This window comes from Mustela nigripes, chromosome X (genome assembly GCF_022355385.1).
Source record: "Mustela nigripes isolate SB6536 chromosome X, MUSNIG.SB6536, whole genome shotgun sequence".
NCBI classification, from domain to species: domain Eukaryota; kingdom Metazoa; phylum Chordata; class Mammalia; order Carnivora; family Mustelidae; genus Mustela; species Mustela nigripes.
The window spans coordinates 82,635,095-82,653,232 of NC_081575.1; the positions used below are offsets into that span (position 1 = coordinate 82,635,095).

The 18,138-nt window shown below is 43.0% G+C and overlaps 1 protein-coding gene across 1 annotated transcript; it reads right to left on the reverse strand.

The window, feature by feature from the left end:
• Window positions 1-7,333: 7,333 nt before the first annotated feature.
• On the reverse strand, window positions 7,334-11,508 carry LOC132007148 (CXXC-type zinc finger protein 1-like). Its single transcript, XM_059385262.1, is given in 10 exon segments — window positions 7,334-7,480; window positions 7,558-7,710; window positions 8,640-8,736; window positions 8,914-8,963; window positions 9,288-9,398; window positions 9,499-9,706; window positions 10,041-10,219; window positions 10,330-10,449; window positions 10,592-10,686; window positions 11,430-11,508. Coding segments are annotated over 10 exon segments (1,239 nt in total).
• Window positions 11,509-18,138: the final 6,630 nt, after the last annotated feature.

Genomic DNA, 18,138 nt, shown 5'->3' on the forward strand with positions numbered 1-18,138 from the left:
AATATTTTTTAAAGATTTTATTTATTTATTTGAGAGAGAGAGAGAGAGAGAAAGCATGAGAAGGGGAGGGTCAGAGGGAGAAGCAGACTCCCTGTGGAGCAGGGAGCCTGATGCAGGCCTCGATCCTAGGACTCCGGGATCATGACCTGAGCCAAAGGCAGTTGCTTAACCAACTGAGCCACCCAGGCTCCCATGTCATTAGTTTTTGATGCAGCGTTTCATGATTCATTGTTTGCACACAACACCCAGTGCTCCATGCAATCTGTGCCCTCCTTAATACTCATCACTGGATTCACCCATCCCCCCACCTCCCTTCCCCTCTAAAACCCTCACTTTGTTTCCCCGGAGTCCACAGTCTCTCACGGTTCATCGTCTTCCCCTCTGATTCTTAAATCTTTTTTTAAATCCTTAGTAAGGGATGCCTGGGTGGCTCAGTCGGTTGAACGGATGAGCATCTGCCTTCAGCTCAAGTCATGCAGGATAGAGTCCTGAATTTGGCTCCCTGGTCAGCAGGAAGCCTGCTTCTCCCTCTCCTTCTGCTGCTTCTCCCTTCTTATACTTTCTTGTGCTCTCTGTCAAACAAAGAAATAAACAAAAATCTTTTTAAAAATAAATCCTTAAGAATAAGTGCAAGAACAATATTTTATTCTTAAATTTTCTAACAGAAAAATGGAGAAACCAGTTCAAGTACTGAAATTATTGATTTTTGTGGAGATAGGCAAACCAGAGTGTTTTCTTTCAGTGGATGTTTTTTAAGTGTGTCAAAAAGAATTAAAAGAAACAGATTAAGAGTGGTAAGGGAAACTATGGCTTGAAAACAAAAAAGAATTTAGCCTTTGTTCACTAATTATTTTGGTAAAGTGAACAACTCTTACTAAAAAGGCATTAAGGTGGCTAGCATAGATAGTGTCTGCTTTTAAAATTCAGAGAAAATAATGTCTTCCTAGAGGTGTGGTGAGGTCGCGAGTTAATTTTCAGAGTATAGGACTCTTAAATGATCTAGGAATCATACATACACTTTGAATTGGCACAAAGGAGCAGAGAAAGGCAAGATTAATGGAAGAAGAGTATGAATAATTATTGGATTTGAGAATAAACTGGATTTTTAAAAAAGATTTTATTTATTTATTTATTTGTGAGAGAGAGAGAGAGAGAAGGCGAGCGCACAAGCAGGCAGAGCGGCAGGCAGAGGTGGAGAGAGAAGCAGACTCTGATGAGTAAGCAGCCAGATGCAGGACTTGATTTGAGGACCCTGGGATCATGACCTGAGCTGAAGGCAGCGGCTTAACCAACTGAGCCATCCAGGCGTCCCTAAACCGGATTTTTTTTTTTTTTAAGATTTTATTTATTTATTTGACAGAGAGATCACAAGTAGGCAGAGGCAGGCAGAGAGAGAGAGTGGGGGAAGCAGGCTCCCCACTAAGCAGAGAACCCGATGTGGGGCTCGGTCCCAGGACCTGAGATCATGACCTGGGCCGAAGGCAGAGGCTGAACCCACTGAACCACCCAGGTGCCCCCCCAAGTGGATTTTTAAAAAGATTTTATTTATTTATTTGAGATAGAATAGAGAAAGAGAGAGAGAGAAGTGGGCAGAGAGAGAGGGAGAAGCAGGCTCTCTGCTGAGCAGGGAGCCCAAGGCAGGGCTGGATCCCAAGACCCTGGGATCAAGACCAGAGCTGAAGGCAGACGCTTAACTGACTGAGCCACCCAGGTGTCCCATAAATTGAATTATCTGAAGAAATGTTTGCTACTAGTAGAATGCAAGCTCACATTCATGGCTATTTTTTTTCCAGACTGATGATTCCATTTATGTGCTGCTTTTAGTCTGTGGGCTCAGAGTGTTAAATACAATTATTTTCAGTGTAGGCATGAACTTTTTACACTGAAGGTTGGTAGTTGTAACTAAATATTGTCCACTCAAGTAAGTTTTTAAATGTAGCAAAAAGTTGGGAAAAGTTCCCAATCCATGCATATCAATTGGTATGCTTAAGATCTATAGAATAAAGGAAAAGAGGCTTGGGGATATAAAAAGTACCACACAAGAGCGAAGCAACAGTGAAGTCTGGGGAACAAGACAAAGTTCTGGATTCCAATATTTTAGCCTGACTTTTTAAAAGAAGAGAACAAAAGTGGATTTTGTGATACAACCATGCTCAGATTCTTATAATTTGGCAAAACTGGATAAAAGAATAATTTATTAATTCTATTAATTTTAAAGACCTACTATAGTTCCTCTTCTATACAAATCATTGAAATAATTAAGTTATTTCCCATTCTAGGTAACTTGATGTATTACTTAGGGTAAAGCTAAGCCTTAGGTTAAATCTAACCTCTCCTATATATTACCCATGTTATCTTGGGAGAATTATTTACTCATTTTGAGCTTTAGTTTCTTCTAAAGATGTGTCTAACAGGGTCTAACATAGATGACTTCTGTGAGGATTAAATGAGTTTCAAGATATGTATGTATGTGCGTATGTACATATGCATCACCTAGAACAGTACCTGGCAAGTGCTAAGTGCTGTATAAGTACATACGATATAGCAAGAACCATAGAAGTGTTTCCTATGACCATCATCATCATCATCTGATGTCCTTCTGTCCAATCTGGATCAGTTCCACTTAGCTCATCTGTATTTGGTGAATTATTCTGTTTCAATCTCATGTTCTTTTTCTTTTTTTAGGAGGGACACATCAGATTAAAACCCTATAACAGAGAATTTTCATAAAAGCTTATTTCACAATGAGATAGTGAGCGAATTCAAGAGGAACCATCCATTGTTTCCATGATTAATCAAAACTGTAGTAAGATGATAACCAGAAAGAGAAATATAAAGAAAACTAAAATAGACTTTGAGTCATGTGTCTTTCATCAATAAGAACACATTGAATAAGAAGAGAGACTATAAATCTAAGTCCTTGGAAAAATGTCACATGAGCCCACACTTGATTCATAAAATTTTACTCAGTTTTTCCTGTACTAACTGTGCTCTCATACAGGTGCAAAATTCTGTGAACCTAATCAATGTGGTAAAGTACTCAGCCATAAGCAAGAACATGTTCCTCTTCCAAAAATTTTTATTGGGAAGATGACCTATGTATGCACTAAATGTGGGACATCTTCACTCAGAAGTCACACTTGTTTGTACAACAGATTATCCACTCTTGGAAAAAACCCTGTGAGTGCAATGAATGTGAGAGAGCTTTCACCCATCAGTCAAAACTCAGGTGGCCTTGGCGAACTCGTGCAGGCGAGAAGCCCTATATATGCACTGAAGGTAGCAGGCTCTTATCCTAAAGACACACTTGATTGCACATCAAAGAACTCATAGTTGGGAGAAACCTTATGAATGTAGTGACTGTGTGAAATCTTTCATTTCCAAATCACAACTCCATGAACATAGGAAAACTCACACAGGAGGAAAACCCTATGTAAGCACAAAATGTGGGAAGTTCTTCTCCAAAAGATCAAATCTCCTTGCACACCAGAATACTCATACTGGAGAGAGAGGTTAAACCCTTATCTGCTTTCCACAGGAACTTTGAATAATGCCCAACACAGGCACACCTGTGCCACACCCCCATCAGGTTTCCGATCATCAGTCTTCCCAGACTACCAATCACTGACCTACACAGTTTCTAAAACTGACTTACGGAGAGATCAAACACTGACCATTCCTGAAGGATGTTATGGTTCCCACTCTAGAAATCAACTCGGTGTCGTTCACAAAATCTCTGACTCTCTGGGCCTGATAATATGGCTCCACATCCCCACAGACATAGTGACCTAAGACAACATGCACTTAATATTTCATAGCTTTGGTGGGTCAGGAATCTGAGCACAGCTTAGCTTGGTCCTGTTTCAGGTTCTTTTGTGTGGCTACAAATGAGGTGTAAGCCAGGCTTAGGGACTCATCTAAAGGCTCAACTGGGGAAGGATCTGCTTCCAAGCTCATTTATGTGGTTCATTTGGGATATTGGACTAAGAGCCTCAGTTTCTTACTGATGGTTGGAGGCCACCTTCAGTTCTGTGCCACACAGCACTTTCCAACATGTCAAGCTGCTTCAAAGCAGCTAACAAGGAAGAACACCTGTTAGCAAGACAAAAGCCACCATCTCCTGTAATCTCATCACAAAGGTGGTATGTTCTCGTATCTTCTAACCTATTGGTTAGAAGCAAGTTACTTAAATGAAGGGGATTACACAGGTCATGAATATCAGGAAGCATGAATCATTGGAGGCCATCTTGGAACTACTTCCCATAGACCATTAAGAAATAAGGACTCCAATACAGAGATCTTATATGCCTTCTCAAAATACCATTCCTTAATGCAAAAGAATGACGCTTTTAGACATGAAATATTTAAGAGTACTCCACAGACTTATTGTATTTGAGGAAAACACTAAAGGAAGTATTTTAATAAATGAAAACTAAATCAAGAGATAGATCTCAAAATAGGAGAACGAAACAATGGTTAGCGATGACACTTGTAAAATACACACCCTTGGGTATACATTTGTATAGCTATAGTTAAATTATGATAATATGGCTGGGGATTTTGAATTAAAGTGCATAAACAATGAATTCTGGAACACTGAAAATAAAGAACTAAAATAAAATTTAAAAAATAAAATAAAATGTTAAGTAAGTTTTCTTGAAGCAGAATTGACTTAGCTTCAGAAAAATATGGTTTTCACATAAGCAACTTAAATTTCTGTAGAAAAATCCAGAAGTGATATTCTTCATCTTGCTGAGACAAACATGAAGGATAGAGCAATTTCCTTTACAAAGAAAAGTTTAATTATATTCTGATCATTTAACAGAGAAAACAAATTAAGTCATGCCTGTTAGAAGTAAAAATGTATATAATGAACAATTAGTAAGAAAAAAAATTTCCAAACTAATGAGGTAAGGAGGAGGGACAAAAATGAACCGAAACTTCATTGAGCTATTAGGAAGAAGAAAAGGATAAAAGTTGTATTTAGGAAATAGTAAAATCAATAAAAAGCATAATACAAAAAAGATAAAATTATCATAATTATATAAATTTAAATGGACTGAATCTCAAGACACAAATGTGGGATTAGGGCAAAAAACATATACAGTTAGAAGAAGCTTATCTTAAAGATAAAAACACAAAATAAAGATTTAGGCAAAGATACACAAGGTGAGTGGCAACAAAGAAAAGCAGCAGTGGTGATGTACTTACCAAAACAAATTCAAAGTCAAAAACACTCAAACAAGGAAACAAACCAAAGAGGAAACAGACAAACAAAAAAGACAAAAGAAGGAAAATACATAATGCCATTGTGCAAAATGCCCCAAGATAGACACTTTAGGATGCCCCTCACACACACACACACACACACACACACACACACACAAAACCAAACCCACAGAACCACAAGGAGAAAGTTATCTAAAAATATGATTGCATTTATCCTATCTTTTTTGTTTTTATTTTTTATTATGTTCAATTAGCCAACATACAATACTTCATTAGTTTTTGATGTTGTGTTCACCAATTCATTAGTTGTGTGTATTCTATATTTTTTGTAGTGGGTAATGGTTACCATTTCAGATTCTGATCATAGTAAAATCCTAATTACAAAAAAAGAAAGAAGAAAATAATCAAACCAGTTAGAAACTAAGAAACTCTCCTCTGTGGCTAGGATCAAAGTGAGTAATCAATTCCAAAATCGCACCTTTCATACCAGAGTTTAGAGGAAACCACATTTAGAAGAAAGTGTATAGCCTCAAATCCATACACACACACACACACACACACACACACATACATACACATAAAGACTGGGAAAAAACAACTGAGTTAAGAATTTGGCTCAAAAGATCAGAAAAAGAACAGGAAAATTCAGTCAGTATGTGAAAATGAAACACCAAACATGAAATCAAGAAGTGGCAACTAATTAAAATGAAAGTTGAAATAAATAAGATAAATATAAAGTTAAGCAATATAAGTAAATTAAAAAGCTAGTCCCTTCATAAAATTAATTATATGGATTAGTCCTGGAGAATCTGATCAAATTAAAAGAAATACAATATTATTAATTTAAAAAAAGACATCTCATCAGGTAGAAGGCAGTATCACCTAGGTATGGTGGAAGAGGGGATGTAAGCCTAGAGCAGCATACTTAACCATTTAGGTAAAATGTGTGAGTCCCTGGGAAAAAAGTAATTATGAAAATTCATGGAAAAATCCTCAAGGGACCAGGGAGTAGAGAAAAAATAGAAGTGTTCAAGTCTCTCATTTCAAACATACCAGTAGTCACAAGCAGCATTACCAGACACACCTCCACTGACACAGGAGGACTGGCTGGGACTGACCAAAGCAGGTATGGCAGAGGTCCCGGGCTGCTTCTGGCATCCCTATAGGTGTGAAATGTTCATGACCCCATGGAGCTTCAATGTACAGAGCAGGCTGGAAAGGACAGACCCAGAGCAGTATGGTAGGGGGTGGGGGGAGGAGAAGATGTGCTTGGGTGGTGGTGGGAGATGGACAGAATGGGACTGGACTGGCAGGGACCAAGGCTGACTTCTGTTCTAAAACTGGGACCTCATGGGATGGCAAGAGGTGGAACAAGATGGGCAGGGGCAGGGATGTGACTCAGTGTCTCACAGTGGAATTATCAGGGAGGACTATTCCACACTTGTCCATCTCCCATCCTAGTTTTCTAACCCCTCTGGCCCGGGGAATGGAAAAAATGGGACAGGAGTTGATGAACTGGCTGTGCACGAATCAGGTGCCAATGACATATCAGATGGCCTGCGAGGAGGGACTGCAGGGAACAAGGATCGCTGGCCCCTCCTCTGTAAGGTCATGGCTCCCCTGACAGAAGGCGGCTCACCAAGTCCCAAGTGGCCATCACTTCATAGCCTCTTCTGCACATGCCCAGGAGCCACCCCCCCAGTATAGTTACACTGTCACCCACCACCATCAGAGGTTTGAAATTGGGTCTGTGGCTAGACAGAAGGTGTGGGGGGATATTAACAGTCCTTGTTCTTACAAAGTTTGTTAACGAAACTCTGGAAGGTGGGGGAATGCAGGCAGGGAAGATCTCCTGAGCCTGCCAAGGTTCAGGGAAGAAAGAGACAGGCGGATGGAGGAATGGATGGAAACAGGGAAGTTCTGAGGCCCCCTTCCCATGGAGGAGTAAACAGATGCAGGAGACCGAATGGTGAAGAGAGAAGCACAGAGAAGCTCGAAGATGACCTAAGAAAAAAAAGGGGTGATAGGAACAAGGATGGGAAGAATTCATTGAATGTCTCCCTTTGCAGAGGATGTTGGGTACAGGATCTCAGTCGAGCAGGGCTCAGCTGTCTACTTTGGAGCGCAGGTCAGTGGTGAGTGGGTCATGCTGGATTGTCTGGTGAAGCATCAGAGCCAGCAGCCCCGCCCGGTTCATCATAGCTGTGCGCACCTTGCGCTCCTGCTCAACTAGCTCTTCCAGCTTGTGCAACTGTGGGAGGTGAGCATGAGAGGGGGACTCCCGGGATGCGATCCCACCCTTCAGCCCCGGCCAGCACTGCAGCCTACCGCACGAATGCGCTCTAGGTCCACCTCGGCGCGCCGCAGCTTCTCCCAGCAGTAGTGGAGGTTGCACAAGCGTTTGGGGCGGCAACAGAAATTACCAGTGACTTCAAAGACATTGTGCACTAGTGGGCAACCGCACACCTCATCATCGGATATCTGTGAGGAAGAATGAAGGATGACGTGGTATGGAGGAGTGTAGAAATCCAGAGTGCTCCGGCAGGCACTGTGAGAGGACGGAGGAGGGAGGGCAGTCTGGCAGGAAGAAGAAAAATGAGGAGTGACCTGACAGTGGCAGGGCGGGTGGGGGGGGTGGGGAGTGGAGAAGTTCTGGGATCAGGTAGAGAAGAGGAGGTGAAAGGGGAATGACCATGCATGGAGGGTGAAGGAAGAAGTTAAACAAGCAGAAATGGAGGCATGGAGGGGATCGGGCAGGGAAGACAGAAGAACGGGAAGAGATCAGACAGGAAAGGAAGGACGGAGGGGAGGTCTGACAGCAGGAGGTGAAAGAGGGTGGGTAAAGCATGGAAGAAGTGAGGCATGAGACAGGGAAGGTGGGAAGAATGGAAGCTAGGGAAACAGGGAGGAAGAAAGGATTTAGGAGATAACAAGCAGGGAGATGGCTGAGGCGGGCAGGACAAGAATGGAGGCAAGTCTGAAAGCAAGGAAGAGAGGGAAGTCGTGCGGGGTAAGGGGGAGTAACATGGGGCAGTCGGGCCAGGGGCGGGAAAGGAACGTATGATGGGCAAGCAAGTGCAAGAGAGGAAGGGGGAATGCTTCTGCGGCGAGGAGCGAGGAGCGGAGGAAAGGGAGCCGGTCAGGCAGGGAGGGAGAGGGAAATGGAGGAGGTTAGGTCAGGCAGAGAGGGGAGCAGGCAGGGAAGGTAGTCAGCCAGTAAGGAGGGGGAAGGTGGGGTGGGCAGGAAGGAAGAAGGGGGCCCATGAGGGTCCGCCGGAAGTTAGGAAGGCAGTCAGGCAGAGGGAAGAAGGAGAGAGGAGGCTGTCAAGCAGAGAGGAAGAGAGGGAGGTGGTCGGGCTGCGAGCAGGGACCGGTGAAGAAGGATGGTGAGGTAAGGAAGAAAGAGTCACCTTGTTATCTCTTGAGTGCTCAGGGCACAGCACCTGGAGCCTTTTACAGTACCTCTTACTCTTTGGGTTGTAAACATCACAGAAGAGCCTTGTGGCCCTGAGGGAGGTTGAAAGTGAAGTGCTAAGGGTCAGAAAAGGGGGTCCCACTCTGAACCCCTGTCCATAAACCCCTAAACCCCCCATACCCTGCCCCTAGTCCACCCACCTCTGTCTCTGAGCCCACCCTGCTCCTGACCCTGTCCACATCATGCCTCTCACCTTGACTAATACTCACCCTTCAATGCAAGTGGGGTACATGGACCCGAAGGACGTCTTGCACTCATACTGGGAAGAAAGGGTACAAATGGAAGGAACTGTGCATGCACACAGCATGCCCCCCCCCCATGACAAAGCCCCAAATAACACATTTGTCCCTGTGGCTTCTATGCGCCTGCCTGCCCAGCCGATGTCACCCCTCACCATTGGCTGCTGCTCCAATCTTGGCCCTCCTACTAAGGATGGAAGAGAAGCACAAACGGGTAGAACCATGGGTGTGTGTTGCCTTCCCTTCTACAACAGACACCCAGGCACCAAACCTACCCTCCTTCCCATGGATTCCACCCAGCCAAAAACACCTTTGCCCCTTCTGCCCCCAGCCAGTCCCCCAACCTTGGCAAAACAGCGTTCCATGTGGCGCAGGGCAACATGCATGCTGACTGACTCCCCGCAGGAGACACAGAAGATCTGCAGGTTTACGCTGTTCCCGCTACTTTTGTTGGTCTGCACAGGACAGTGGAAGGGCCAGTGAAGCAGTACAGTGGGGAGGGCTAGGGCAAGATTTCAAATACCTTTCTGCTGCATTCTACCCATTCCCATTCACCTCCTCATCGCTGCACACAGCCTGCTGCTTGCCGCGCAGAATTATGGCCTCAAGTTCATGGAAATGGCACTCCATGTCCTTCAGGCGGGTGTGAATGTCCTGCTGCTCACGGTGGATGCGCTCCAGCATTTTTTTGCCTTGCTCCTCAGCAATGCAGGGACTCTTCTGCCACTGCTGGATGCGCTGGGGCAGAATCCTATAGATGCGGCTGGCAAGGGAGACAGCAAGAAATGGAATGGGCCATCACAAGAAGAGACAGATGAGGGCCTGAGCATATAGAATAATGAACAGCAGACGAATGAATGCTGGGGAATGGGGGATGGGATGGGGGATGGATAGACGGGTGAACGACCACAAGGGTGGATGAATGGGTTGCTGGATAGAATGTGTATGGGGGTGTTCGGTGGGTGGCTGGCTGTAAGGTGGATGGGTGGGTGGGTGAGTGGCTCAGTGATGGGAGGACACATGGGTAGAGGAATCAATAGACTTTCGGATGGCATAGATTATGCCCTATTTACATGCTGCTGCTTAACTTCACTCACTCAGCTGCCAGTTTCATGCCACAGTCGTCCGAGCAGTACTTGGAGCCTGGCCGGGTGGCGTACACACAGCCAGGTCCCAGGCACTGCCGCAGCGAGCCGAGCTCCTTGGCATCTGTCTTCTCTGTGTGTTTCCAGTTTTCTGTGAGCTTTTTCTTCTGCTTCTGCTTCTGCTTCTCTTTCTGTGGGACAAGAGCGGTCAAGGCAGGGAGAGGAGAGTTTCCTAAGCTTGTACCCCTGCCCTGTATTCTACTCCTGACCCCTGTCTTCCTGCACCCCCCCCCCATTCCACCATTTCTGTCACCTTCCATTCCACCTTTATCTTCAAATTCTCCATTTTCTTCACATTCACTGCTGGTTTCTGCAGCGCACACTCCAGGAATGGGAACTCCTCAGTGTCACTCATCCAGGGCTGTAACCCAGGAAAATGCCGGCAGGTCTTCCCAAACTGTTTTTTAAATGATGCTGGGGACACTCCCTGCCTTTGTTCTCCTTGTTGCTCGCCCTCTCTGCCTTTGCTGTCCACTTCTTTCCACCCAGGGTCCCTGACATACTGTCATCAGGTTTTGTCAAAAGTCTGCTATGCAAAAGCCCCGGCATAGTTTTCAGTCCTGAGGCAGGTCCTTTTCAGACAACATCTGGGGTGTGTCTATTAGCTAAGAGGCTCCCTTCACTGCCAATGGCACTGCCAGCATCTGGGATGGCCTGGACTTTGGCAGTCCACAAGGCAGCTATGACTGAATGGGCAGTGGCCAGTGTGACCATGGCAAGTTCTCTGAGGGTATGATGGGCAAGAGCTGAAGGGAAAACCCTTGCACCCGCTCCACTCCCCCATCCTCCCTGTGTCCTGGACTTACCAGACACCAGGGGTTACAAGCAGGGCACCTGTGATGGTGGGAGGAGGGCTCTGGTTTGGCGCTAAATGAGTGGGAACAGACTTAACCTGTTCCGACACTCCTAGTCCCACCTTCTGCCAGATCCCACTGCACTTGCCTGGGACTGACTGGCACCACTTGGCCCTGCTTGCCCACTTTATCCAGACACACTTGGGTGGTCAATCTCAACCCACTTGGGCCACCTGAATGCATAAGACTCTGCCTTTCTGCTCAAAAAAGCTAGCCTACACTCCCTTACACTTGGTCAACTCAGCCTGCCCCACCCTTCAGGACACACTTGCTACGTGGCTTACCCTGCACCATGGACCCAAACAAACCAACTCTGCCACCTAAACATGCATGAGCCCACCCCCTCAGAATGCTCCGCCCACTCATCTGCCCGACCTAGTCCACCTAGTCTCTCTAGGAAATGGCTGCCAGACTTCTGCCTTGGACACGTTCTGCTTCACCTTACACTCCCAGCGTGGTGGGTCCCATATACTGCACCAAGGCATACCTAGCCCTGCCCCGTGCAAGGCCCTGTCCTCTTCCCGGACTCTCTCAGCCTCGTACGCTTCTCTCCGCTTCCGGTACATATCCGGTTCTGCTTTAGCTCCCACGTGCTAAGCCATGCCAAGCCCTTCCCCCCACTCCCCACATGCACATGCTAAGTCATGCCCTGTCTGCCCTGACTCATCTAGAATATTTTGATGAGAGTTATTCTGAAAAGTACTCTTGCCTGTACCCAGTGACACCAAGTAAAATATATAAATATACAAAAATTTAAAAAATGTTTGTGTATATATATACTCACACACAAACAAATCACACAAGCGAGCAAGTACACACACTGAAAGAATATATACTTTTGATTAAGGCAATTACCAGTTGGAGAACTCACACTATTTTTGAGCTAGAGATGCAATATTAATTAAAAAAAAAAAAAAAACTGACCCTGGAATTAGCCTTAAAGGAAAACCAAACACATTCCAATAAATAAGTATCACATAAGGCACAGATAAGTTGCATTTAGATATTAATAAAAGGCTTAACTTTTTAAAACTGAAAACGCACTTCTAAAGTAACTCTTGCTAAAAAGAAAAATAACTAAAAATAGAAAAACTCACAACCTAATAAGACCAAGAACAATACATACCCAGCTGTGGAACTTTAAGATGCAAATATGAGAAAAGTAAAACAGAAATTAGTGATCTAAGTAATCAATTCAGATTAGCGCAAGTCACTATCCCGACTCCAAAGACCCCCTTTAGTAACCCCCAAATTGTTCCGATGACCCCGCTCATTCCTCCAGTCACTGAACCTACAGTCCCCCGTCAAAGTTCTTCAAACTACCTCAGCGCCAAGTAGGCGCTAAACTGTGAGGAACTTCGTGGCAGGTGCAGAGAAAAGGTCCCGTAGAGCTACTTCCGGCTCCGGTATCGACCTTAACCCCGCCCCTTCTTAAATGTGTTGGGTTTGCGCTTGCTCAAGACCCCGGCAGAACTGCTATACTGCCCAAAGATGGAAGAGCATGGTTTCAGAGAAACAACCTCTGTTCGTGTGCCATTCTGCAGAACGTCACCACAGGCCTACAGGGATACACTTATGACTTCTAACGTCAGCACCCAATTTTCTATATTGGAGTGATTGATCATTGCCTATTTGTATATGGCGGGGAAATGGATCTCCTTATCATTTCCAATTATTTTAATAATTTCTTATTATTAGTATTTTATTATCTTCTATTATTTTAATCATGTGGTAAGCAATGAGGAAAACAAAAACACATGAATAAATAGCCAAGAGAGTAGAAAAAGATTTATAGAAAATTCAGGAAATAAAGAAAGCAAAATGTACGAAGTTAGGAATAAATTCACATTTGAAGTTCATATTTTATTTCATAATCAGTAATAGAAAATTATTAATCAGATAAATTCTCCAGTTAAGGTCAGAGATTGCCATTTTGGATGAAAAATAACAAATCTAGTTATATGCTGTTTGTGCCAAACTTAGCAAATCATTAGGATACAGAAACACTTGAGATAAAGGGATGGAAGAAAATTTTCCAGGTGCATGTTAATCAAAATAAAGCAAGGTCAGCTTTTTTAATATCAGACTAAAGAGACTAAGACAAAAACTTATTAATTAGGATTGAAAATGTCATTCTCTAATGACATAATTCACAGTGAATATATAAAAAATTTCAATCTTATACACAATTAAATGGTATAAAATATATATGCAGAAAAATATATTAGAGCAAAAGGTAAAATCAAATAATATTCCCACTGTACAGTATAACCCTGCTGCTCTTTTAATTCCCACTCACTCTTCAAGACTTAGCTTTAACATCATTGTCTGGGAAGATTCTGCTACCTTTTCACCTGGATGATCAGCCTCTCTTCTGAATGAACTTTTGGACATAATTCTAATAGCAAGGCTGTTCCTTTTATTTTAATCTTGAAATTGAGGAGGAAATGGGGGCATTGCCTACCCTTCACACCTGTTTTGTGTCTGTCTTCCTCACTAGAAATGAAGGTAGGAAAAAGTTGGTCTTGGTCAATGCTGGTTGCCTGGTGCCCGGTATACTGCCTGACACACAGGGATATCCAGTAGCCATCAATGATCAAAGGAATGTATCAGGGCCCCTGCCCCTCAAGTGTTGTTGCAAAATGGCAATTTACTGTAATTTATCTGGCTCCATATTATTCCTTGAAGATAAAAGCAAAGGTATGCCAGAATTTACATTAGAGTTACAATTAACAAATCATTGACAAGAAAAGCAGTATTCAAAAAGTGTTTAAGATCTTTCTGTTAAGAAGCTGTTTTTCCCTGATTCAAGCCTGGTATCTAATGACAGTGTCCCCAGCTAAATCTTCACAGCTTTTATCAAAACCAGTTTAGGGGTTGGGGCAGGAGATAAGAAATCCAGGTTGAACTCATGAGTCGTGTGTGAACTCTAAAGAAAGTATTATCTCGCTATGGTCTTGAAAGTTTATAAGCACTACTTGTGGGGTCCAAGCTAATGTTTTAACTTCTCTTTGAGTTATTTTTCACCACTGTGGCCCATTCAGTGAGTCTTGGGCAGCTTTTCCTCTCCTTCACCTCTGACTTCATGCCAGCTTCTCCAGTGTCTTGTGTCTCTTTACTGCTGTTTTCTTTCATTCCCAAATCTACAGCACTAGTTCAGGCTTCTCATATTTTACATCATAATGAACTTCTACCTCTGAAATGTGACTGGTTGATCCACTTTGCCTTCAGGATTGTCTTCCCAAGAGACCACAGATGAAGAAATATGTCACCATCCTCCTTGGGAATCTTCCTTGGATCCCCAGAATCGGAATCAATTCTCCACTCTCTGATGCACCCCTCAAAATTCTCAAAGGTCCCCACTTTCCTGTGGCAGACAAGTCCTCTTCCCAGGCCCTCCAGGTGTCAAACGCTCAGGGCATCCTGGAAATTCACTCTCTTGTCAATCCAGCATTGGTTTCTACATATCAGGCCTTTCTTCAGGCCTACCCTTCTTTTTTGCTGATTCCTACTCACCTTTCAAGACTCAGCTTTGGCACCACCATCTGTGAAGTTCCCTCTATTTCTTTTCCAACTGGGTCTTGTGGGCATACTTAGAATGGTGAGGGGTGTTCCTTTTACTTACATCTTGGAATCATAAAAGATAAAGGAATGTTTGCCTGTACCTCTCACGTCTGTTCCATGTTTATCTGTTTTTTGCCTGCCAGCATTCTGCTTGTCTTTCAAGGCTAAGCTCAGTTGCTTGCCCCCTAAGATGCCTTCTTCAAACCCCTTGTTCCTCCTTCTTCAGTTTTTCCACAGAAATTCCGTCATTCTGCTTTGTGTCATTGTGTGCATGGCAGGGTTCTCTCCTCCACTAGACAGTAAGGCAAAGTTGAATGTGAATGCCCTGACTCCTAGCCCAGTGCTCCCACCACAGTTTCTAGTGATTCTTGACTTATGCTTTGGTCTCTTCTGACATCCCAGATACAGTAGATGCTAAGTGCCTTGTGAGCAAAAGAGTACCTCCTTAGATACAAACACCAGAATGGCCATCCAGATGGGATGGAGCAAAAGCATGAACAAGCCCAAGAGTAGATACTCTAAATTTGACTTTTCCTCTGAAGAATGCTTCTGTACTTATAATTTTGGTTTTTATCACATCTAATATATCAAATTTTCTTTTATAGATCATGTGTTGGGTATCATATCCAAAACTCTTTGCCTAACCCAAGATTGTAAGGATTTTCTCTGATATTTTCTTTCAGAAGTTTTATAATTATATATTCAGCCTATAGGTGTATGGTCTGTTTAATCTAATTTTTGTATAAGGTATGAGAAGTAAGCTGAGGTTCATCTTGTTTTGGGTTTTTTTTTTTTTGGAGTTTTTTTACATATATATTCAATTCCTCCAGAATTATTTATTGAAAGACAACCCCTTCTTAATCAAAAAGTCTTTGCACTTCATTAAAAAGTCAGTTGGCAAGAAGAAGATTCTGAGAAAATGGAGGAGTAGGAAGCACCAGAAATTTGTCTCCCATCTAGACAACATTATGCTGACATAATCTTCCTGGTGTAATTATCGAATTTTTTTATATATTTTTTATTTTTAATTGTTTTATTATGTTGTGTGAGTCATTATACAGTACATCACCTGGTGTAACTATTGCAGGACTCTGGAGAAGAGAGAATACTTAAATAATGACACAAAACTTCATAATTTGATGAAAGATATAAATATAACTGTCCAAGAAACTCAATGAACTCTAGGTAAGATTTACTTGAAGAAAGCTACATCAGGACACATTGTAAATGAACTTTCCAGAGACAAAGAATTTTGAAAGTAGCAAGAGAGAAGTGACTCATCACATATAAGGCATACAAGGGATTCTCAAAAAAGTTAAAAGCAGATTTCTCCTCAGAAGCTTTTTGAGGCCAGAAGACAGTGCACTGATGTATTCAAAATGCTATGAAAAAAGACCTGTTAACCAAGAATTCTATATTCAACAAAATTGTCCTTCAAATATGAGAAAGAAATTATGACAATCCCAGCTGAACAAAAGCTGACAGAGTTCATTACCACTAGAAGTGCCCTGAAAGAAATGCTAAAGGGAGTCCTACAGTTTGAAACGAAAGGACAATAGACACTGCCTTGAAACGATATAAACAAATAAAGATCTCAGTAAAGGTTAATACATGGGCTATTATAAAAGGTAGTATTATTTTTAACAATGGTACACAACTACACTTATTTTCTACATGATTCAAGAGACGGATATATTAAAAATGCAATTACTGAGGAGATTTTTCAAGATGGCAGTGGAGTAGGAGGACCCTAGGCTTGTTTCATCCCACAAACACAACTAGATAACTATCAAATCATTCTAAATACCCCAGAAATCAACCTGAAGACTGAAAGAACAAACTCCATAATTAAAGGGAGAGAAGAGACCACATCATAAAGGGTGGGAAGTGCAAAGACATAGCGTAGGGGAGAAATGGATTGCAGATGCTGCAGGGGGGAGGAAGGCATGGTTGCAGAAAAGGGCTAGAGAGAAAAGAGCACACAGGGAAACACACAAGGAGAATGTTTCCCCAAAGCCACTGGCTTGGAAAATGAGAGGGGCTGGATTTGATGGGTTCTTGTAACCAGCAGGGTTTTAAACCATGGAGTTTTAAAGGTCAGAGGGCTGTGCTGGGATAGAGCCTGGAGGGCACTGCCCTGCTCCTGGAAAGAAGACAGGCAAACAATCTGAGGGCAGACAACATGGAAACAGCAATCTGGAAAATGCCTGGGACACACAGTAGGGGTATTATTCACTCTTCTCAGAGCTTGTCCCCAGAGGCAGCATTCACAGAGATGTCTCTCTGGGAACATTCACAGATGTAGCTGGCTGGTGTCATTTCCTTCTTGCACCCCTCAGCATAAACACAGAGCCACCAGAAGGAAGGAGCTCAGTACACTGGCTATCTAACTTGCTTACACCAAGCCCCAGGCCCCTGTGATCTGGCAGGGGTTCCTTTCTTAGTCAAGCTTGCCTCTGTCCCAGCACAGCAGGCTCCACCCCCAGAAGACCAGCACAAACCCCCGCTCACACCGTATCTCCTGACCAGAGAGTTCTACAGGGCCTCAGTCCTGGTGGAGTTGGTGTCAAGTCTCATTTCACAACCAGACCAGAGCACACCTAGATAAACTAGCCACACTCAGGCCAGGGACCAAACACTGCACAGAGCAGGCAAGGAGAGTCTCTGCAGATGACTTGCAGAAAGAGACAGAAGCCAAACACAACAGCAAAGGACATGCAGCACACACTGGAGACATTCCCTGAAACAAAAGAAGTCCTTAACTTATAAGGGAAGACCCATAAGGCTACCTAGAGATTTCTCAACAGAAACTTGTCAAACCAGAAGGAAGTAGAAGTGCTGAATGAGAACAATCTGCAGCCAAGAATACTCTATCCAGCAAGGCTATCATTTGGAATATAAAAAGAGATAAAGAGTTTTCCAGATAGACAAAAACTAAAGGAGTTTGTGACCACTAAACCACCCCATATGGGGATCGAGTCCCACATCAGGCTTCTTGCTCAGCAGGGAGCCTGTTTCTTCTTCTCCTTCTCCCCCTGCTTGTGTTCCCTCTCTTGCTGTGTCTTTATCTGTCAAATAAATAAATACAATCTTAAAAAAAAGAAAAAGAAAAACTGGACATCAAAGCAAAGACTGTAAAAATAGACAAAGAAGGGAATTATATAATAATTAAAGGAACAATCCAACAAGAGTATCAACAATTGGAAATATGTATGCACCCAACTTGGGAGAACCCAAATATATAAAACAATTAATAACAAATATAAAGGAACTAATTATTACTAACAAGAACAAGAACAATAACCCACTTACACCAATAGACGGGTCATCTAAACAGAAAACAAATACAGAAACAATGGCTTTGAATGACACCCTGGACCAAATGGTCTCAACAGATACATTCAGAATATTCCATCCTAAAACATCAGAATACACTTTCTTTTCAAGTGCAAATGGAACATTCTCCAGAATAGATCACAAATTAGGTCACAAAACAGGCCTCAACAAATACAAAAGATTTAAATTATACCATGCACCTTTTCTGACCACAACACCATGAAACAAGAAATCAAACACAAGAAAAAATTTGGGAAGACCACAAATACATAGAGGTTAAAGAACATGCCACTAAA